Source organism: Thermothielavioides terrestris, chromosome 5 (genome assembly GCF_000226115.1).
Source record: "Thermothielavioides terrestris NRRL 8126 chromosome 5, complete sequence".
Classification (NCBI taxonomy): Eukaryota; Fungi; Ascomycota; class Sordariomycetes; order Sordariales; family Chaetomiaceae; genus Thermothielavioides; species Thermothielavioides terrestris.
Window position 1 is genome coordinate 1,808,442 of NC_016461.1, and position 21,045 is coordinate 1,829,486.

At 60.0% G+C, this 21,045-nt stretch overlaps 6 protein-coding genes across 6 annotated transcripts; 3 read left to right on the plus strand and 3 right to left on the minus strand.

Moving 5' to 3' along the window:
* Positions 1 to 291: 291 nt before the first annotated feature.
* THITE_2121514 (uncharacterized protein) lies at positions 292 to 3,318 on the minus strand. Its single transcript, XM_003656575.1, has one exon. The coding sequence runs from the start codon at positions 2,876 to 2,878 to the stop codon at positions 722 to 724; it is 2,157 nt and encodes a 718-aa protein (XP_003656623.1). The 5' UTR covers positions 2,879 to 3,318; the 3' UTR covers positions 292 to 721.
* THITE_2121515 (uncharacterized protein) lies at positions 3,319 to 6,039 on the minus strand. Its single transcript, XM_003656576.1, has one exon. The coding sequence runs from the start codon at positions 5,942 to 5,944 to the stop codon at positions 3,662 to 3,664; it is 2,283 nt and encodes a 760-aa protein (XP_003656624.1). The 5' UTR covers positions 5,945 to 6,039; the 3' UTR covers positions 3,319 to 3,661.
* Positions 6,040 to 6,834: 795 nt separating this feature from the next.
* THITE_2121518 (uncharacterized protein) lies at positions 6,835 to 11,703 on the plus strand. Its single transcript, XM_003656577.1, has 3 exons — positions 6,835 to 7,119; positions 7,203 to 10,584; positions 10,665 to 11,703. The coding sequence occupies exons 1-3, from the start codon at positions 6,951 to 6,953 to the stop codon at positions 11,416 to 11,418; spliced, it is 4,305 nt and encodes a 1,434-aa protein (XP_003656625.1). The 5' UTR covers positions 6,835 to 6,950; the 3' UTR covers positions 11,419 to 11,703.
* THITE_2069968 (uncharacterized protein) lies at positions 11,641 to 13,020 on the minus strand. The gene is made up of 2 exons (XM_003656578.1): positions 12,721 to 13,020; positions 11,641 to 12,663 (listed from the first exon to the last, which is right to left on the minus strand). Exons 1-2 carry the CDS (start codon positions 12,985 to 12,987, stop codon positions 11,758 to 11,760), a joined length of 1,173 nt encoding a protein of 390 aa, XP_003656626.1. The 5' UTR covers positions 12,988 to 13,020; the 3' UTR covers positions 11,641 to 11,757.
* A 1,010-nt stretch (positions 13,021 to 14,030) lies between these two features.
* On the plus strand, positions 14,031 to 14,693 carry THITE_115005 (uncharacterized protein; the record flags this gene model as incomplete). The annotated part of the gene is made up of 1 exon (XM_003656579.1): positions 14,031 to 14,693. The coding sequence occupies one exon, from the start codon at positions 14,031 to 14,033 to the stop codon at positions 14,691 to 14,693; it is 663 nt and encodes a 220-aa protein (XP_003656627.1).
* A 1,304-nt stretch (positions 14,694 to 15,997) lies between these two features.
* THITE_2171281 (uncharacterized protein) lies at positions 15,998 to 17,115 on the plus strand. The gene has a single exon (XM_003656580.1). The coding sequence runs from the start codon at positions 16,280 to 16,282 to the stop codon at positions 16,709 to 16,711; it is 432 nt and encodes a 143-aa protein (XP_003656628.1). The 5' UTR covers positions 15,998 to 16,279; the 3' UTR covers positions 16,712 to 17,115.
* The last annotated feature ends 3,930 nt before the right edge of the window (positions 17,116 to 21,045 follow it).

The following is a 21,045-nucleotide window of genomic DNA, read 5'->3' on the forward strand; positions in this document are numbered from 1 at the left end:
TCCCAACGTCCTTCGGGACATTTGGTCAATGTGAGTTTCTCCCAGTGGTCTTGCGTTGCACTCTGCAGAAATACTGACAGCCACGCAGTTGAAACGATACAGAGAAGATTAGCATGGCCCCTGCACTAAGGATGACACGCTACTCAAAGAGACGCTACCCATTTTTTTGAGTTTTTTTACAGGCTTCATTCATCCATGACAATGTAATGATGTACAGAGTAGACACTGTAATGCTGGAGCCGGTGGGCATCACCAGCACGCAGACCTCGAGGGTTCGAGTCCATGCAAGTCAATTTCTTTTTCTCGCCAGCCAGGGAGCTTCAACGGTCCCCGATTGCCCATCAACACAGCTCAGGAAACGGGGGACACGGCTTCTCATGCTACTGTGTACAGTACCGCAGGACAACCTTCCAAGAACGAAGTCTAAATTACCTTGGCTACGGGGAGTGGCCAGTCCAAGCGAACAACCATGGGACTACCAAAGCCCAAACAAGGATCTTCCACCATCCTCTTAATGTCGACATTGATGCAGAACAACAGCCGGAGGGACCAGGCGGTCCCTAATGCGGATGCATATTCCGTACTCAAAATGCAACTTAATAAACGCCAAACGGACCCATTGCCCTCCATTTATACCAAGCCGGGCTCTCCAAGAGAATCCCCGAATGCAAGACAAAACCGAAAGATCACCAGAGCCTTGCTCCACCCAAAAATGAGGACCTTAATCCTGCCACAGCCGGCCCAGCAGCCCCTTGTCCGAGCCCAACAGGCCCCTCTCCTCCTCGTCGCGGGCGATGCGCAGGACCAGCTCGCCGAACAGGCCGTTGGCCCAGCCGAACCAGGGGCGCGTGAAGGCGTACTCGTGCCAGGCGTGGACCGTCTCGTGCACGACGCCCGTGCCGGCGGTCGAGTTGAGCACGGCGAACAGCTGCGCGCCGACCGCCGCGTCGCGCTCCGCCAGCGTCGCTGGCCCGAACCCGGCCAGCGGCGAGAAGGCCGTCAGCCCGGCCACCGCCGCCGCCATCGGCCAGCCCTTCCCCGGCCCGAGGTGCGGCCCGCCGACGGCCGAGAGGACCGGGCCTTTGGCGAAGTAGGGGTTCGAGGGGCTGAGGATGAAGCGTCGCGTGTTTTGGTAGATCTGTGCGTAGTCGTGGGCGGGTTCGGGTTCGTCGGCGTCGGGGGATGGGGAGGAGGTGGCGGTGGTGGCGGTGGTGGCGGTGGTGGTTGTGTCGTTGTCGTCGTCGTCGTCGTCGCGCCGGGGAACGTGCTTTGCCGGTTTGGCCGTCTGCTGTTTGGAGCTGCCCCCGCCGCCGCCGCTCGTGAAGTTCCACAGCGGCATCGCCAGCAGCGACGGCACGTTGGCGTCGTCCATCAGGTTCGCGCTGCCGTAGCCGTCCACCTCGTACGCGAAGATCTCGCCAAAGTCGCGGTGCGTCACGACGGCGTCGCGCGCGATGCCGACCCGGATCCCCGCGGCCAGCTTGCGCATCTCGGTCGTCAGGTTGGCCGCCTTGCTGCTGAGCCCGCGCTCCGCCAGCCCTTCCATGATGGCCGAGGCCCGCTCCAGGTACGCCGCGAACATCATGTTGCTCGGCGTCAGCAGCTGGAAGATGCAGGCGTCGTCGCTCGGCCGGAACGCCGACCGCACCATGCCGTTCTGCTTGACCGGGTTGCCGAGCCCGTCGTTGGTCAGTGTCTCGGTCCCGCGGTTCGTCCATCCCGTGAAGGTCCAGGCGGAAGGGAGCACGCGGCCGTCGTCGTCGTAGGTGCCGAGGCGCATGGCCGCCGACGCGTCGACGGCCGCCTGCACGGCGTCGACCCACGAGTACCTGCCGAAGAACTCGAGGTCGCCGGTGCGCTCGTAGTAGGCCGTGCTGATCTGCAGGAAGGAGGCCAGGCTGTCGAGCTCCCACTTGCAGTCGAAGACGAGCTGCGGGTCGTACGGGGGGTTGGGCGAGTTCTGCGCGTACGCCGCATTGTGAGTCGGCGGGATGCCGCTCTCGGGAGGCGGTTGAAACGCGTGGCAATACGGCGAGATGATAATGTACCGCGAGTGCGAGTTGATCACGCCGCGCCAGAGGCTGGCGAGGGAGTCCACCTTGGTCGACGCCTCCAGCAGGGGCAGGTACGAGTATATCTGACTGGCCGAGTCCCGCAGCCACATGGCGTCGATGTCGCCCGTGATCACGTACGCCAGCTCCTCGTCCGTCAGCGTCTGCTCTCCGGTCGTCTCGTTCTTCTTGGTCGCGTAGCCCCGCCACTTGACCATGGTGTCGAGCGTGTTCGGGTAGCTGTTCTCGAAGAGCCGGAACAGGTCCGGGTCGCGGATCACCTTGCGCATGCGCTCGATCAGGTCCTCCAGCGCCGGGAGAGTGAACGTCCTGCACTCGGGCGACGGCCGCACGTAGGGGAACTTGCGCCTGCCTTCCGACAGCGGCCCCGGCCTCATCTGTTGCAACTTCTCGAACTTGGGGCACTCGGACTGGGTCGGCGAGGGTGTTTCAGACGTCGTGATGACGGTCTCTGTAACTGTTTCACCGCCCGTCGTGGTTGGAGCAGTAGCGGAGGGCTCGAAGCCGGGTCCATTGATCCCGTTGTCGACATCGGCGGTCACCGTCTCGGCTGTCGGCGGCACATAGAGAATCTGCTCAGCCGGCTCCGCTTCCACCGCCGCCTCCTGGGCAGCGTGTTCATGGTGCGGCTCTGCAATCTGGGACTTCTTGGGCACCTTGGGCGGGTCTTTGTGCAAATCGAAAGGCTCCCCCCCGCCCGCCGACAAGGGCGCCCGGTTCGCAAGGTGGAGGACGAAGACGGCCAGCAGGAGAGCGATACCAAGGAGCCGTCCCCGCCGGGAGCCGGGAACGAAGGAGGGGCCCATATTCGGCCGGCCTCACCCGCTCGGGGACTAAGTGCTGCTTGCTATATTGCACTATGTTGCAGGCGGATCGCGTTAAGCATACAAGATGCAAGATAACTAGCCGCTAGTTATACCCGAAAGCCAGGCGTCCCGGGAGGTTCATCCAGCTTGCGAACCCGAAAACGGGCGCGTCGGACTCGCGGGCGTGGCATGGCACCAGAAGGAGGACAACTTTCCGATCCAGGCGAAGCTGGCTTCGGAAGCCACAACCGCCGCTGTGAGGGCCAGCAGATGCGGCTAACTTATTCTTGCAGTGGACGGAGATCTAGCCCGCAGATCCAAGACCAGTAACTAACTCAACGGAGTTGGGTAGCGTTGCAGCCAAGCACATCAACCCCATCGCCATGCCCTTGCACTGCAAGACCACTCGGTGCTTCTCGCTCCCTTGCATGCTGTCCCCCTACCCCTTTAGGATCGCCCTCTCCAGTAGTGTACACTAGTGTACACTACACTACCTGGTATGGACGGAATACCCCGTTTGGATCAGCACTTCCTCTGGAAGGATTGTCAACCCGTTTTGGTTCAACCAAGTGGCTTCTTCTTTGAACGACCATGCCCTCGGGTGTCATTCAGAGCAGGGTTTTGAAAACCAAAGTGTACACTCTCCAATCGACGAAATATCCAATCGACGAATTGGGTTTCTCTATCCTGCAAAGACATGTCACTTTGCCACCCCATTAATTAAGGTAGTTTAATTAACCGACCCCCAAGCCGCCACTCCAGCGCTGTCCAGAAGAATGAATATCATGGCGACAGCTCTTCGCTGCTGCTCGACTGCAACTCATCCCCCTCCACGACGTCCGGGGGCCGCACCCACGGCTCCACCTCGCCGCATCCCCTGGGAACCCGGCAGGCATCCCGCACATCGCACGTCTTCCAGAGCACCTCGCGCACCTCCCTGAACACCTGCTCCGGCGCGTCCATGGCCCAGATGACATCCAGGTGCTCATACTCGGGTATGACCTTGCTGTGCACCACCTTGACGTGCGGCTCGCGCCCGCGCTCGAACCTGCGCAGCAGCTTGTCGCCGTCGACGAGGGCGTCGTTCCCGCACACCCACAGCGCGAACGGCGGCGCCTGGTGGTTATACCAGGCCGTCGAGCCACGGGGCTTCTTCTTGTGCGGCTCGGCCGCCGCCGTCTGCTCCGAGCTCTCGACCTCCTCCCGCCGCTGCTCCATGTCGCGGGCGGCGGCCGCCAGCATGCCGGACTGGCTCTGGTCGTGCTCGTCGCTGTCCTCCCGCTCCTCCGCCCTCCACTCCTCCTTGGTGGCGAGGATGCATTTGTGTCGGGCGAAGCACTCGCGCCCCAGCCACCACCTCATGGACTCGGCGCTGACGTAGACGGGCGCGAACTGAAACATCCTGTCCCTGAGCCCGCGGTCCCACCGCTTGTCGGTCCAGTTGAACAGGAAGGAGAAGACCTTGTAGCCGAGCCAGCCGTACACGCGCGGGTGCAGCAGCGCGTGCATGGTCATCATGAACGGGATGAAGGCGTGGATGCCGAACATGAGGCGGAACATGGCCGGCGTGATGGCGCGCATGAACTTGAAGTACATCTTGCCGATCAGCGGGCCGGCGTAGGCGGCGGGCGCCAGGGCGCAGAACACGGTCAGCTTCTCGCCCAGGTCCGGGCGCTGCTCCTTGGCGAGCGCGACGAGCGCCTGCGTGGTGCCCTGCGAGTGGCAGATGAGGCCGAGCCTGGCGAAGCCCGTCTCGTACAGCACGCGCGACGCGAGCGCCGGCAGGTCGAAGACGCCCATCTGGCGGATGTTCCAGCACCACATGCGCGGGTCGCTGTAGCCGAGCAGCGCGTGCCGCGGGCGGAAGCCGCACCGGTTGTTGCCCAGCCAGACGTCGAAGCCGGACTTGCAGAGGTAGAAGGCCAGCGAGTCGTCGTCGTTGACGCAGTATGCGCCCGAGCTCTGCAGGAGGCCATGCATGAGCAGGACGGGGAATTTGGGTTTCGAGCCGCCGCTGGAGTTGTTGCTACGGTCGGTAGCGGTTGGGGCCCCCCTCCTTTTGGGCGGCTTGAAGGCTTCTGGCCCGCCGTGTGCCCTTGCTTCGGGGGGCAGCGGTTGGTATTCCCTGGGGTCGTAGACATGCCACAGATCGATGATGAAGCCGTCCTCGGTCTGAACCTCAAACGTTTCCATATCGAGGCCCACCCGTCGGGCGTAGTATGCTGGGTCGCAGACGATCGGGTCCGGGCCGCCCTCGGTGGGCGTAAAGCCGTCGCTGTCGGCGCTGCTGGCTTCTTCTGACCCGCACGCGGACGAAGGAGATTGCCGGCGCGTCCACTCGCGCTCTTTTTCTCTTCTCCGCCTCTTCCGGGCCATTTCCTCGTCATAAAACGGACGGTTGAGGTCTGGATTCCGGAGCGTCGCCCGCAGCCAGGTGCGCCGTAGCGAAGGGGGAATGCTGGTGAAGAGCGCGCCGAGCACGATGACGCTGAGAAAGGCCAGGCTGAGGAAGAAGGAGGATATTCGGAAGACAAGACACTGGACATCCCTCAACAGAGATGGAGGGCCATAGAGCGGTAGCGGGGGGAAGAGGGGGTTTGTATGAGTGGGCGGCATGGTGTCCCTCAAGCTGCCATCAGACGGCTTCCTTGTCCCGTTCCTCGCCTCGTCTGCTGCCGCGGCGTTGAGCACCCGCTCAGTCACCGAATCAGCCTCTTTTTCCTCGCCATTGCGTCCTACGCTCCCCTCGCCACTCGGAGCGGTGGCTGCTTCGTGCTCTTCCACCTCCTTCCGCAGGATGTTCAGCCTGTGCGCTTCATGCAGCGGGACGGGGGGCAGCCGGTTGCCATCCGAAGTGACCACCACGGGATCGCGCGGCGTGACGAACCGCGCTTCCACGGCGATGCCATCGTCCTGGCCAGCCGCTGGATGGAGGTGGGACAGTTTCTCCGCCTGGCTTGCGAATTCAGCCACGGCTCTGTCCCGGGAGCCACGGGCATCCAGTCTCAAGGGGCGACGTTGCGACGTCGCTTCGCACTCTTCCACGAGAGATCCCCGGAGCGTCATGGCGGCAAATGAATGGGCTCTTGGGAGGTGCGCCCCGAAATGGGGGTCGGATGGGAAGGGAGAGACTGGAGCGGTTGCACAAAGCACAGGAATCGTAAAAACGGCCACCAGTATTGCATTCAAGGCCTGGACCAGGTTTGGCGAAGGGATTTTGTAAATAACTGAGGGTTTGGAGGAAGGTGCCGTGGGCTCACAGGTCCAATCGCGAAGAATGTACTGCCACTCTCGACGTCATCATACCCGAAACCATGGGACGAGACTGGGCAAGCGGCACGACGCAGGTAATAACAAGACGGGATACGGGACGGCCAGGAATGTGCGCCAAAATAGGGACTCGCTGGAAATAGAATAACGTGAATGATTGACTGACCATCGACATGCACGACTGTGTAGTGTACATAGACAGTAGTTAATGTAGTAATGTAGCTATCTACATACCAAGCTGCAATCAACAACTTGCATGTTGATCCGCCATCCAGGTTGGGGACTGGTCACGAATTACCTCGATTTGGCATGTGAAGATCGAAGGCCTTCCCTGCCCCCCGCTTGCGGAAAAAGAACCCGAGCGTACACAGTAGGGTTAGGGTAGTTAGTTAGTTTAACTGACAGTTTCTCGCCCGGCCTGTGGGAATCTGCGGGGCCCCTCGGCGATGTGCCGAGGCCAATTGAAGCCGAGCCGTTCGCGGGTCTCGGGCCTGCCAAGAGCCACGCTGCCGTGAAGGTACCAGCTATCCGCCTCGAACTCGGCGGCTTCGAGTTCCAATCGCGGAACATACCTACCCTGCCTACCACAGTAGGTTCCGAGGGCAACGGCGGCTATCCGTCCAAGTCCATCTAATCAGTCTTAGACAACTGCCGGACGCCTGCATGCAGGGCATCGTCGGCTTTCCGCGGGCAAGTCGAACGAGCATCTGCGAATCGAATCCGCGGTGCAACCCCCGCCAACCTCGAATCCTCACCCGGCGTCGCGTTGTGCGCCTGGCCGAGATTTCAGCCATCCTCGACAATGCCAGCGTCGGATGCAAGCGGTGGCGTCCGTCGAAAACGGCTGCGCAGACGGCGGCAAGACAAGCCCCCGCTCTCGGCTCGCCTGTTGCTTGACGACCATGTCAAGACCGACGTCGGCGTCGTGTCCGAGGACTTGTTCGCAGAGTTGTTTCCGCACTTGCACGACGGTTAGTGGCTTCGTGCCCCTTCCCGTCGTCCTCTTCCTTCTCTTGCCTGGTACCAGATGCTCACAATCCGTGTGCAAAAGCAGCCCCCGACGACGACCAGCCGAGCCCCGCCCACATCGCGATCGCCCCTTCGACGCCGTCTCACTCGCCCGAGTCGACGGATTGGGCAATAGTCTCCGTTACGCCGTCGCCCGCGCTCGCCCCGTCCACCATACAGTTCTCTCCCTCGTCACTAGCCCTCCAGACCTTCGCCCTGAACCTGAAGCGCGTCGCGCCCTCGCAGTTGACATCTCGGAGCAGAAGTGGCATTGACGTCTTGGTTCTGGATGTTGTCGCCATCGAGCTGGACACTGTTTTTGTCAGCCTCGAAGGGGAGCTGGCCAAGCGATTGGAAAATGGGGAGGGCAACTTCTTCCGGGAACATCCTCCTGGAGGAGGTAGGGGCAAGGCCGCCCAGGCAGCCTCGACCCCGGAAGGCCGCTTGACGGCCGCCCTGCGCACCGCCCTCAGCACTCTCAAGGTTGTCCACACTGGCGACCTGTTTCCGCTGCCTCTGGCGCCACATCCCGTCACCCACGTTCCGCCGAATCCCGGCAGGATCATGCTCTGCGAGCCTGTCGCCCAGGGCATCCTGGGGCCAAACACCAAGATCGTCGTGTCCCGGGGCCGCATCCATTCCAAGCACAGCGCGTCACCAGCAACGATCCCCCAGAGCCGCGGATCGAGCGCCGCCGCGGCCGAGGATGACGAAGACACGTCCAACGACCAATTCTTCTCTGCTGCCGAGGAAGGCATCCGGACCGACACGACGACTGAGGAAACGGATGCTACTACCGCAACCGAGTCCGAATTCGAGGAGCCGGACTTGGAAGAGGATGCGCTGTCGGACGACTCGATTGACGATATCATCTCCCTCCAAGCACCGACACTACCCTCGACGCTCACGAGCGGGATAGGCACGCCGACGACCATCGGCCGAGGACGCAAGACCAACGTCATGAGCGGTGCGGCTTCTGTGTTTTCAAGTTTCACCGCAACAACGGCCAGGCCAGATCGGCCGCGCGGGCGCTTGTTCAAGGCCCAGGGACTCATGCAGCCGGTTCCCCCAGAGGTTCTACATCCAAAGCCGGCGCCCGTCGACGACGAGGAGGCCCGTATATACGTCGACACCAAGGACCTGAGCCGGATCGGCTGCTTTTCTGGGGACTGGGTCCGGGTAGAAGCGTCCCCAGTGCCGCCTGCAAACGGTTTCGGCCCTTTCGGTCTCGGGAGCTTTGTCGAGCAAGATCCGGACGAGCTGAATTGGAGGCCCGCCAGAGTCTATGGCCTTCCGGAAGGGTACTCCAGCCGGCCTGTGGCCAGGGTAGCGAGCTCCAAGCACGATGGGCGGAGGATGTCGTTCTTTGAGTCTCAAGTCCAGAGGTCCTCGAGCCCGACAGTTTACCTCTCCCCGGTCATGCTTGCGAACCTCGACAGCCCGCCATACCTGCGTCTGTCGCCCATCAGGCGAGGAACGCACCCAAGGGGGAAGCCTTCGGCATCTTCGGTCTCTCTTCACCCTCCCTTTGCTCGCGAGGTCATCCTGCAACACGTCAGGACCCCAGTTCCTGTTGAGAGGGACGTGCAGACTGCAGTGATGGCCGGTTTGAAGTTCTACTTTGAGAGGCGGCTGCGTGTCGTGAAGACGGGCGATCTGATCGCGGTTCCAATCGACACTCAACTCGGCCGTGCGTTACAAGAAACCACTGCCAGTGGAGACGAATCAGCAGTCGACGACGTTCTCGGCATGATCGCCAACGGGCGTCCGGGTCGGACCCCACAGTACGACGAAGTTGCTTGGTTCAAGGTCAGCCACGTCCAATCGATGAAGCAAGATGCAGCGGCCGAAGAGGACGAAGCAGAAGAAGATCCGTGGGGATCTGTCGCTTGCGTAGACATCTCCATGGCGCACCTGGAGCAGACCGGCTCCGTGACAAGCCGTGTCCCCGGCACGACGTCCAATAGCTGGCCGTATTACCTAGGGATCAAGAAGCTACCGAAACAAGCAAAAGGCACTCCAAGCCGGTTGATGGCGGAACCAGAGCGGCAATACATCTCGCCATTAAGAAGGAGATTGCGAGAGCTCATGGCGGCCGCGACCAGCAAACCTGCCCTGCACCTGAAGATGCCGCCCGTGGCGATCCTTCTTGTATCGACGCAGCGGAGCATCGGCAAAGCCACTACGGCGACACAGGCCTGCATGGACATCGGTCTCCACACCTTCACCGTGGATGCCTACGACATCGTGAACGACTCCGGCGCGGGCGGGAGCGACGTCAAGACGGCCGGTTTCCTGACCTCGCGCGCCGAGCGCGCCATGAGCTGCGGCCCAGACTGCTGTGCTCTCCTCATCCGCCACATCGAAGCTCTGACGGCCGACAGGATGGTCTCCACACTCAAGGAGATTCTGGCCGAGGCTAGAGTGCTGATTGCTACCACAACAGAGGTGGAGAAGGTGCCCGACGGGATACGAGCCCTGTTCACGCACGAGCTCGAGATGAGCGCGCCGGACGAGGGCGAGCGCGAGGGCATTCTCCGGTCCATCCTGGACGACCGCGGTGTCGGTCTGGATCCTGAGGTCGATCTCGGCAGCATCGCGCTTAAGACGGCCGCGCTCGTGGCGGGAGACCTCGTTGACGTCGTCGACCGTGCGCTCGTGGCGCAGCGGTCCCGTCTGGAGCAGCTGTCGGCGAAGGCCACGAAGGAAGACCGTGTCGTGACCGTAAGGGATGTCCAGGTGGCCGGCGGCCCAGAGGCGTCGGGCCTCACGAAGCAGGACTTTGAAGTTGCCGTCGAGGCCGCCCGCAAGAACTTCGCCGACGCTATCGGCGCGCCCAAGATCCCCAACGTCACCTGGGACGATGTCGGAGGGCTAAATTACGTGAAGGAAGCAGTGAAGGAGACCATCCAGCTGCCGCTCGAACGGCCCGAGCTGTTCGCCAAGGGCATGAAGAAGCGCTCCGGCATCCTGTTCTACGGGCCTCCGGGAACCGGCAAGACGCTGCTCGCCAAGGCCATCGCGACCGAGTACAGCCTGAATTTCTTCAGCGTCAAGGGCCCCGAGCTGCTGAATATGTACATCGGCGAGTCCGAGGCGAACGTGCGGCGCGTGTTCCAGCGCGCGCGCGACGCGCGGCCCTGCGTCGTCTTCTTCGACGAGCTCGACTCAGTCGCGCCGAAGCGCGGCAACCAGGGCGACAGCGGCGGCGTCATGGATCGCATTGTCTCGCAGCTGCTGGCGGAGCTGGACGGCATGTCGGGCGGCGAAGACACGGCCGGCGGCGTGTTCGTCATCGGCGCCACCAACCGGCCGGATCTCCTCGACCCGGCGCTGCTGCGGCCCGGCCGCTTCGACAAGATGCTCTACCTGGGCGTGTCGGATACGCATGACAAGCAGCTCAAGATCCTCGAGGCGCTGACACGGAAGTACGTATATACCCTACCCCTCTCTCTCTCTCAAGAAGATCATTAAAGATCAATGAAGCTAACCCACGGCCCCCCTCCAGATTCGCCCTCGACCCCTCCGTCTCCCTCCGCGCCATCGCCGAGCGCCTCCCCTTCACCTACACCGGCGCCGACTTGTACGCGCTCTGCTCCGACGCCATGCTCAAGGCGGTCACGCGCCAGGCGCAGCGCGTCGACGCCCGGGTGCGCGCCCTCAACGCCAACGCCGCCGACCAACCGCAGCACGGGCGCGCCCCCATCTCGACGGCCGCCTTCTTCGACCACTACGCCACGCCCGCCGACCTCGCCGTCACCGTCACCGAGCAGGACTTCGCCGACGCCCAGCGCGAGCTGGTCCCCAGCGTCAGCGCCGGCGAGCTGGCGCACTACGAGCGCGTCCGCGCCGTGTTTGAGGGGGGGCAGCGACGCGGGCAGGGGGACGGGGAGGAAAAGGAAAAGGAGGAGGAGATGGCCTTCGCGGGTGCCCCCCCACCGCCGCCACAGGCGGCGAGGTTGGGACTGGCCGCCGGGCGGAGGTCCGCCTCGGGTGCGTCGGCGCGCAGCGTCAGCGGGAAGGGGAAGGGCAAGGCACCGGTGGGCGGCACCAGTAGCGGCGGCGGTGGGAGAGGGAAAGGGAAGGCCGTGGCGTTGGAAGGATTTGATGACGACGATAGCGGGGATGATTCTGAGTCTGGACGGCTGGGCGGCAGTGTCCGGGATAAGGGGAAGGGCAAGGAGGTGGCGCCCCCGATTGCTGCGGCGGCTGCTCCGTTTGGTGATGGGACGGGGAGCGGCGATGAGGGGTTGTATGACTAGCTGAGGCATGTTGGATGCGCAAGATGTGGTGGTCGTATATCAGTATAGAAAGATTAGTTGGGGTGCGTTGGCTGCTGCTGTATTTGCGGGGCGTGGAAGCTGGCTGTATTGGATGACTGAAGCATTGTTGAACCCCTGGGCCGGCATAGCGTTAAGGAGCATGACAAACCTATAAGCAGGCCTCATCGTCTGTCTACCCGGTTAATCAAGAATGCGTGCATTGCAACTAGACAGAACGTCAAACCATTGATGCTGTCGACACAACACAACACGGCACGGCACAGCACAACACAGCGCTTGACTAACCTAACCCCCATCACTGCCGACTCCAGTGCCTTGTCATTTCTCCTTCGCCTTGACGCCTTGACCAACCTTACCTTTCCCCTCGTCCTTGTCGCTTTCATCATCATCATCATCCTCATCACTGTCTTCCTCCTCTTCACTCCCCTCTTCTTCTTCCTCCTCGTCCTCCTCCTCCTCGTCCTCCTTCTCCTTGATCGCCTCCGCCTTCTCGACAGCCGCGATCTCGGCCGCCGACGCCTGCGCCACGGGCGCCCCGTGCAGCTCGGTCACGGGTGCGTCGACGTCGGTCGGCTTCCAGCTCGTGCTGGTCGGCGACTGGATCGTGGGCGCCTGCGCGCCGGGCCGCCAGCCCGCGGTCGTGGGCGACTGGAGGCCTGCTGCTGTTGACGTTGACGTCGCCGGTGTTGCGGCTGCTGCTGGGGTGGTTGTTGTTGTTGTTGGGGTGGATGAAGAGGTGGTGGAGGAAGAGGAGGTGGTGGTGGTAGATGATATCGTTTTACTGCTTTCGGACGTGGTTGTTGATGAGGTGGGTTTGTCCTTGTCTGTTGAGCTGGTGGCCGTGGTAGTTGCGGAGGTGTTGCCCTTGCCGTAGACCTTGTCGCGGAGGCTTTGCAGGTGCACTTGCTTGGCCTTAGCGGCGGCCTCTTCGGCGATGCTGCGGACGGGGAGGGTGACTTCGGCGGCAGCTTTAGATACCGCTGCTGACGCCTTGCCGGCTGCGGTGGCCTTCGGCGCTGGCGCTGGCGCTGGCGGCGCAGGGGGAGCAGCCGGGCCGGGAGCAGCAGCGGGAACAGAGGCAGAAGCGGCTGCAGGCTTGGGCGCTGCCGCGGGAGGGGCCTTGGGAGCCTGGTGGATGGATGGCTGGGTGAACTCGTCATAGTAGAAGGTGACGTGATCCTTCAGTTCGCCGTACTCGTTCCACTCTTCGATCTCGACGAGGTCCTGGGATAATCATCAACAACAATAATCACCCAGAAAGAGCAGCAGGGCGCGCCATACACCCAAGACCATGCCCATCTGCACCAGCCCCGGGAGCTTGCGCTGGCGGCCGTTCGCGTCCTTGCCGGCGCGGCGCCCCCATAGCATGCGGGCCTTCTCGTCGGTGGCGATGTCAATGGCCTTGAACGGCACGCGGTTGGCGCGCAGGATGGTCTCGAGGCGCGACGTGGCCGTGACGATGTGCGAAGAGCCGGCCGTCAATGATGTGTAGATGTACAGCGCCGGGTCGGTCGAGTACGACTTGGGCTCGCTGGACTCGGACGCCATGGTGCAGTGCGGTGCTCGCAGAGAGGCCGCCTGGTATATTCTCTTTGACCGGAAGTCGCTTTGTGAGACGCCCAACTCCCGAGGCCGGGTTCTGTCGCAGCCAGCCGTTGGGAGTTGAGTTGAGGAAGGAGGGGCAGGCTGGCCACTACGCGTTCGCGGGGCGGGGCGGGGTAGCTGCTGTGAGGAGAGGGGCACAACCTAATGGACTCATTCCAGGTTAACAGCAACAGCTCGTTGGTAGCAAGGCCGAACAAGTTCTAAAAATGGGACGACAGTGTTAAACATACACACCAGTTGGGAAAAAAACTTGCTCTGGATCACTGTGCTGTGTAGTCTGGTAGAGTGGAAAGTCGGACCCCCTTCTTTGGGGATGAAACAAGGGGTCCAACAGCGACCACTGCGTTGGCTTGGTTGGGCAGATCTTCATCGCTAGGTACCGGCTCGCATTGGCCCACGATCTCACGATGCAAGAGAGATCTCCCGCCTTCTCGAAAAGGAGTCGCATTCCAGTCAGGCCAGCCACGCTTTGTTCTGGTACTGTACTGCCGGAGCCATGTTTCGAGAAACAATAGGCTACAACTAGAACAAGGCTGCATGGCGCCCCCTCTTTCTTTCCGATCTTGGACGGCGACATTTCCGGCGAACGATCCGGTCGCTCCAGATCTAAGACCAGCGGCGCAGGCTCCATGGCTGAGTCTCGTTCCCTTGTGCTCGAGGCCTTTCCCAACGAGTTGTCAATGTGATCAAGTTGGCGTCCCCCGCGAAGGGGAGAGCAAGGCTAAGAAAAGGTGCGGTTAGTAGTCAAAAGCACACAAAGGTTGGTTGCGACACCACAAAGAGTAAACCCCTCGAGTAGTCGAGCCTCTCGCCATCACGGCGCCCTCTGTCCGGATCCAGCGAAACACCGCCAACGCTGCCGATGGAGTCCCTGAAATATATAGCGAGCTCCTCGAAGGTGCCTGGCTTCAAGGACTGAAAGCTGGTCAAACCGCGCTCCGTCTTGTCATTCCACCTTACCGCACCACCTTCGAATCTCAGTCAGAATGTGCCTGATCGGTCTCTTGCTGGCCTTCCGATCCAGGAAGGAGTTGTCAAGGCACGAGCACAGGCCCAGCAGCAGGCACAGTCACAGACACAGTCACAGGCACAGTCACAGTCACAGCGACAGCCAAAAACACAGGCACAGCAGCGAACGCAGGCACAGGAGCTCCAGCCACCGACGCTCCGAGCACCCGCGACGAGAGGAATCCCGGTCCCGGCGGCACGAGAAAGACGAGCGGAAGGACGCGGCACTCCTGACCGAGGACGCCCTGGCGCGGCTGTGCCTGTCGCTCGAGAAGGGCCTCCTCGAGGAACAGCGGAGATGGCGGGACCAGGAGCTGCTGGACCGGCAGGAGCGGCAGCGGCTGGGCCTCGAACCATCACCACCACCACCACCACCACCACAGCGGCCGCCGTCCGAGGAAGCGCCGCCATACAGCCTCCGGGATGAAAACGCACGCCAGCCGACGCCCGTGCCCGCGCCCGCGCCCGAGTACCAGGCCGACGCGGCGGCGGCCGGCAGCCCAGAACGGCGCAGCCGAGACCCGCCCGCGCCGGCGTACCGTTATTGCTGTCCGAATTGCCTGTGCACCGCCCCGCGCGTTTCTTCTACCGTTAAACGGCCGACGGTTCCTGAGCTGGATGGCGGCCGGAGCAGAGAATAATATACTGTGTAGAGTGATGATCGGCGCAAGGTGTGGCGTGTAGAGAACGGTATGGGGGGGTGGCTAGAAAACGTCGTGACTGCTGCGCAGGCGCAGGCGGCCCACTTCCAGCTGGAGAACGGCCCGATGGGAGTGGCAACTTGACTGAAGAGTTTTCTTTTGTTGCGTTTGCGCAGGAACAGGAACAGGTCTGTTTTTGGCATCTGGTGGATTGGCTTTTTGGATAGTTTCATCGCGCTCATCTGTGAATGAGAGGATTCTTCAAATCTTCGTGGTCCCCTGTGCACATGCAGTGGACGACCCCAGATAGTGTAGTGTACGCGTGCGGTGGACCTGGACTTGAAATTAACATTACGCAGGTCATGGAGATTGGAAGGGGTGCTCTTGGCTGGGGTTGCTCCCTGCTCGAGTTCGACGGCCGGGGCAGCGAAATAACGTTTTGCCAAGCCCTTGTCGATGGCGGTTTCACAAAAGCCAACGGCGCCTGTGCTCGCCATCCCTCTCATCTCCAACTTGAGAGCAATGGGCATGGGCCGGCGATAACTACTGCGTACGGAATACACTACATAGCTGCAATGCTGTGCCTGTTGGCAACTTGATTACATAGTGTTGATGCCACCGTGTTGTCCCACTTGCTGCTGTGGTCAGCCCTGATTGTCTCGCCCCAGCCCAGGCTTTTTTTGGGTCTTATTCTGTGTACCTAGCCCTTGCTGCGGCACGGCGGATTTGATAAACTGTGGGATGGCGGCGTGCACAAACATAGGCACCCAAGTCTGTGCAACGCGGTCTCAGGCTGTGTTTCTTCGGCCCAACTGGAAAAATTCTGGTCAAAAGTTCGCATCGATGTGCCGAAACGTGGCAGTCAAAAAGCTCTTCACAGACTTAGGTGTGCAGCCGCTGCAGCATGCTGTCATCCGCCACCCGATTGATGAGTTGTTGCCCGCTGCAGCCCGCTGCTGGCCCCGTTCCCACCCGCTCACAGTTCGGATGGAGCAGGGATGACAAGATCCCAAGGGGTCAAGGGCCCACCGGCTTGGCAACGACTGGTCGATTGCTCCGCTTTACCCCTGGTCTGTTCCTGGCAGGCGGGAAGCCGGCCGGCCAACCAGCGGCTGTCGTTCACTCATTGAGGACTCCACTCATGTTACCCGCTCCTGCAAGGTACGCAATCGCCATCAGCTCAGGGGAACATGGGTTGAACGCCCGCTGTGCCAGGGCGTCGTGCTGCCCAAGAGGCGGTGCCGCTGGGCCCCAAAAAGCCATGATTCCTGCTCTGTCCCTGCGGCCCGCGCTCCCTTTCTTTCCACTTCCTCTCCCTCTCACCACAGCGCTTCCCAGCAGCTAGCCACTCCTTTCCGTTCCGGCATCAGCCTCACACTCTTTTTGAAAAACGCTCAGAGATCAGCTTGATCTATCTCTTGCATTTTGCCGATTTGTCCATTCTCCAAACGCAGGTCTCGTTGATCCGTCTTTGACCGACTCAATTTCGTAAGCGCCGAACTCGTCGCCGACTCTCAATCTTCGCAACTTCGACTTCAACGATATCAGACCTTTGAGCCTATCAACCAAACCACAAATCAGGCAAAATGCAGTTCAAGAGCATCGTCGCCGTCCTGGCCACTGGCCTCTCCTTTGTCGCTGCCGTGGAGCCCGACAGCACAACTACGTCGACCCAGACGCTCACCAAGACGGTCACCATCACCCAATGCAACCCGACCGTCACCAACTGCCCCGCCCGCACGTCCACCACCACGACGACCACGACCAGCTGGAGCTTCCCGCTGTACAACTCGACCAGCTCCGTCGGTCCCACTGCCAGCGCCCCCTTCATCCCCTCCAGCTCCGCCCCTGTCGTCGCCCCCACCGTCATCCCCTCTTCCGCCGGCGGCCAGGCTCCTTCTGCCAACCCGACGGCCCCGGGCTCCACCGCGATCCCCACGGGTGGTGCCGGCAGCCTCTTCGTCCAGCCGGCCCTGCTGCTCGGTGCCATCGGTGCTGGTGTCGCTCTCCTCGCATAAGCGCGGCGTCTGGCTACGGGACCTGGCCTGGTCTCATCGGAGCAAGCGGCGGATAGCGGCCCTGATCTGGCGTTGACGACTATACCCTCGACCGTCCCTTTTTTTTGGGTTCTTCGATTCAATCATGTGTCATATTACTTAATTCTCAGGGGACGAGATGTTTGGAGATATTTTTGACAAGTTGAAGGGTTTTTGAAATGTCAGGGCACGTCAGCGGCAGCTTTCCTTTTCTCGAAACGGGCTACTGGCTGGCAACTTGGACCTTATAGACAAGAAGCCGCGCCCTTCAATGGCTCGGTTCTCGGCTTCACGGGCGCGGAATCTTTACCCGGAGGATTTTGCAGTTGCTGGGATTTGACGGGAACTGCAAATGCTTCGGCACGAATGAAAAATGATCAACCCAGCTGCTCGTGCTTTCACCCCAGATGAGTGTCCTTGTGGAGGTCCCTCATGAGTGCCCACGTACACTCTTGTGTCCTGTCCTGTGGGCCTGAATCGTGCCGAGCATAGTCACCATCAACAGCTAGTCAGAACGATCTGCACGGGGCCGCTGATCTGATGATCTTAGTCGGACTCAATATCAGTCCCTCCATTCCGCCAATGCCGGAGATAGCGGGCACGGCTTGCCGTGTCACGAGGAGACGGTAAAGGTACTCCAACAGCCGAGTCTCAACTTCAATCCACTCATGAAGCAGCTTCTTTGTAACACTAAAATCGAGGCTTGAAGGCAGAACACAGCACACAGAATCGGTTACATTGATCTAGGCAGTCATGAATAAGGTAACGCAGCGCGATTCTATTAACTGGTCCCAGCAATAACGTCTAAGCTAACGCAACACTTTAGGGTCGTCACAGACAACCCATCCACAGGCACTACCGCCCACCACCACTCCTTACCACCACTGCTTCGCAGATACAGACCTCAGCCCATTCCTCATGAAACTCACCGCGTCCCATCCCCGACCAGAAGAGCATCCCCGACCAGAAGAGCATCCCACCACAAAGAACCCACTGCAACCCCGACAACTACTCCTCCACATACCAACAGCAGCAAAAACCAGTATAAACAACCAAGAGGAGGAGGGCCAGGCACAGGGCGAAGCAAAGCAGAGGCCGCCGCTCCGCAACGACCAGCCCTCAGCTCACCTCTGGCCACATTCGTTGTTCTCGCACGACTCGCACAGCTCCTTGCCCGTCGGTGCCAGGTTGGTGCTGTCCCCATCGACGTCAGTTATGTTTTTCCTTTTTTTTTTTTTTTTTTTTTTTTTTTTTTTTTTTTTTTTTTTTTTTTTTTTTTTTTAAATCTTTCTCTTTTCTTCTTCTCTTCAGGGGCTTGGGCGTACCATTCGCAGCCGGGCACGCGGATGCGTGCGCAGGCGGGTTGAGACATCTTGGTCGTTTTGTTAGGGGGGTTGCCTCGGCGAGTGTGTAGCTGTGTATAGGTGGGTATGTGTGTGGGCGTGTTGGTGTTAGTCGATGACTCCTGGAATATTCCCGGTCAGCGGTGGCCTCTGGAAGAGGGAACCGTCGATGCTTGGAAGGATGTGGTTTGTCTTTCTAAAGGGCGATAGGAGTACCTGATGGGTGAGAGATTGACAGCTATGTTGATGGAGTGAAGGCCGCTGATGCTGTGAGATCTACTTGGTAGTGTAAGTTGGCGTGCTTGGCTTTTATATAAGTGTTGTTTGTGAAGCTGGTGAAGGTGGACATGGTGACCCCCAGACCGGCGGCGAAAAAGGGGTATAAATACAGGCGCGTCTGCCACTTCATGATGTGCTTCCTGATGCCCTTCAACGTGTTCTTGTCGTTTCGTGGCGAGTGGAAGGCTGAGATGGTCGCCAACGAAGGCCAAGTCAAATGACGATGGCTTCTTCCTCCCGGCAGACGATGTCGCGTGGCGCGATCATGCCATCCAGCTGTTGCCAACTCACTTGCCAGTACTTCCTGGTACCTATAGACATGATCAGACCAACTTTCCGCGGCAGTTAGAGCAGTTGGCCGCCTGAGTCACCGCAAAAAGCTGGGCATAGTGCGTCTGTCTCGCACTTTGGTCTCCTATTTCTCGATCGCTGTTGGGAATGGCCTAGGTACCGAGGCGAGTAACAGGAAGAAGACTCGCAATTTACAACATCTCGACAGAGACCCAATCAACATGCTCCTACTGATACCCAGTTACTGCTTCAAAGTGCTTACAAGGCAAGGAAGGAGTTCACTTTGTCAACTGGATATATTCCGAGACTAGCTGAACGCCAACGCAACGCTCAAAGCACGAATTACCACCGCCTGGGTGGCAGTACCCGACCCTAGCACGTCCCAGCCGTCCCAGTTCCTGTCATGCCTTGTCGTCCGCTTCGTGTGCCGATTTCCTTCCGCCCATCCGCGTTCCCGCAGCTCTCATGGCTGTGCCAGCCAGCCACGATGTCCCGGAAACCAGTTGACTGCCTTCACCCTGCTTGTCACCTTCGCAGGGGAAGTTACGACGCTGGGGTCGACTGCGTCGTTGAGTCTGTGGTGGTGGTGGTAGCCGTCGTCGACAACGGCTTGCGGCAGGAGACTCCGGGTTGCCCGCATTTCCCGGCCTCGCAATCCTCGCAGAGCTGACCACGCTCGGCCACCATGTTCATGCAGGTGGCCTCCTGGAAGTGGGCGCAGTAGAAGCGGCCTTCCGACGACATTGTGAGAGTTGTTGGGGTGTTGAGTGAGCAGGAAGGGAAAAGTAGATGTTGTGTGGAGCGCGTAAATGTTCTGGGAGCACCAGCGTGGATGTGAATGGTGTTGGCTGAGCAGGAGAAGCGTAGATGCTGTTGAGGAAAGCGTATATGTATTGGGAGCACCAGCTTGGATGTGTATGATGTTGTGGAGGACTGTCAACTTCCGCAGCCCTGTTGGAGGGCTGTAGACACTTATATACCGGTAGCATCATGCTCAAGCAGGCCTTCTCTGTCATCCATTCTGAATGACACCGCGTGGTGCAAGCTGGGGCTGTGAGTTGTCACCGGGCAAGTCTTCCCCGAGCGGACAAAGCATATCCACAACTCCACCACCCTCAACACCTCATCATCCCGTAAGGAAGCCCACAAGCAGTTCTCACCTGCCTATTATTCTGGCAGTCATGCGGGCTAACTTGAAAGACTTCATCCTGTTGAAGCAAGAGACTTGGCACCCGCAAGAGCAGGCTGCCCGACTCAGCTGTCTGGATCCTTTGGCAAATCACAAAGGTGTCAGTCACGGCTTATGGATATCAATGTGATGGAACCGTCAGCTGGAGGACAACACAAGTTACTCACTTGGTGCTAGACAAACCCGCAGATACATAGCCACAGATTCCCGGTTCTGGTCTGATACTGATCTTGCTTTGTGCAAGGTCCAACGCTCTGCCAAGTGGAAGAGCCAGACTTCTGGAACAGCCGTCTAGCAAGTTCCTGTCAGAGTTGCCAGAGGCCTGGCCGTTGTTGCCCTGGCCGCCTGGCCTCAAGCACCACCGAAGTAGTGTGCAAAAGGAAGCCCACAAGTTTTGGATACTTTGTCGATGAGAGCTGCTGGCTTCAGCGCTATATATTCTTCCGTACATACACCTGATGATCAAAAGTTTGATGAGCAATTTGAGTGTCTCCTAGTGCCATCAAGTCATGCACTCAACGAATGAATGTTTGAAACCGGAATGTAAATGAGTTGCGTAAGTTGATCAACGAGTCGAAGTTGATAGCTGCTCAGGGGAACTTGCCGTCATACCGCATGCTATGTTGTAAGTGCATGCACACGGACCAGCCTCACGCGAACGTTACGGTATTACCTTCCAGTGAAATTACTGCTATGCTGAGTAAGGTACCTATACTACCTTATCTCGGTATTTTTAGGCTGGTCCCGGCTTGCTGCAAGGCATCCCTGGCAAGCCAACATACCTAGTTCGGTTTGAGAGTTGCCCCTCCACTCCACACTGCTCACTGCCCGCGACCTTGCCTTCCCTTTCCGATCGCCGACCTTCTGTATCGCATGCCCGCGCTCTGTCGGAAGCTGTATGCAGGAGCTAGAGCCGTGTCTTCCGAGTGTTTGTCACCCCAACAGAAACAGATTCTCAAAGACGTCTCTGTAGCTTTTTTGTTACCCGCAAACCGGCCGCTCGCATGATCGATCGGTCGATGATGCGAGAAGGTTGGCAAACCGCGACACTCAAACCGCGTTCCCATCGACCGACCTAACTGGCAGCCAACCCGTTATTGCCAGAATCCCGAACCTAGCTTCTGGTGTATGACCGGATACCCCAGTTACATTGCTCGGAGCGCTGAACTATCCTCCTCCAATCCCGCTTTAACACTTCTCCCTGGCTTGGTTGG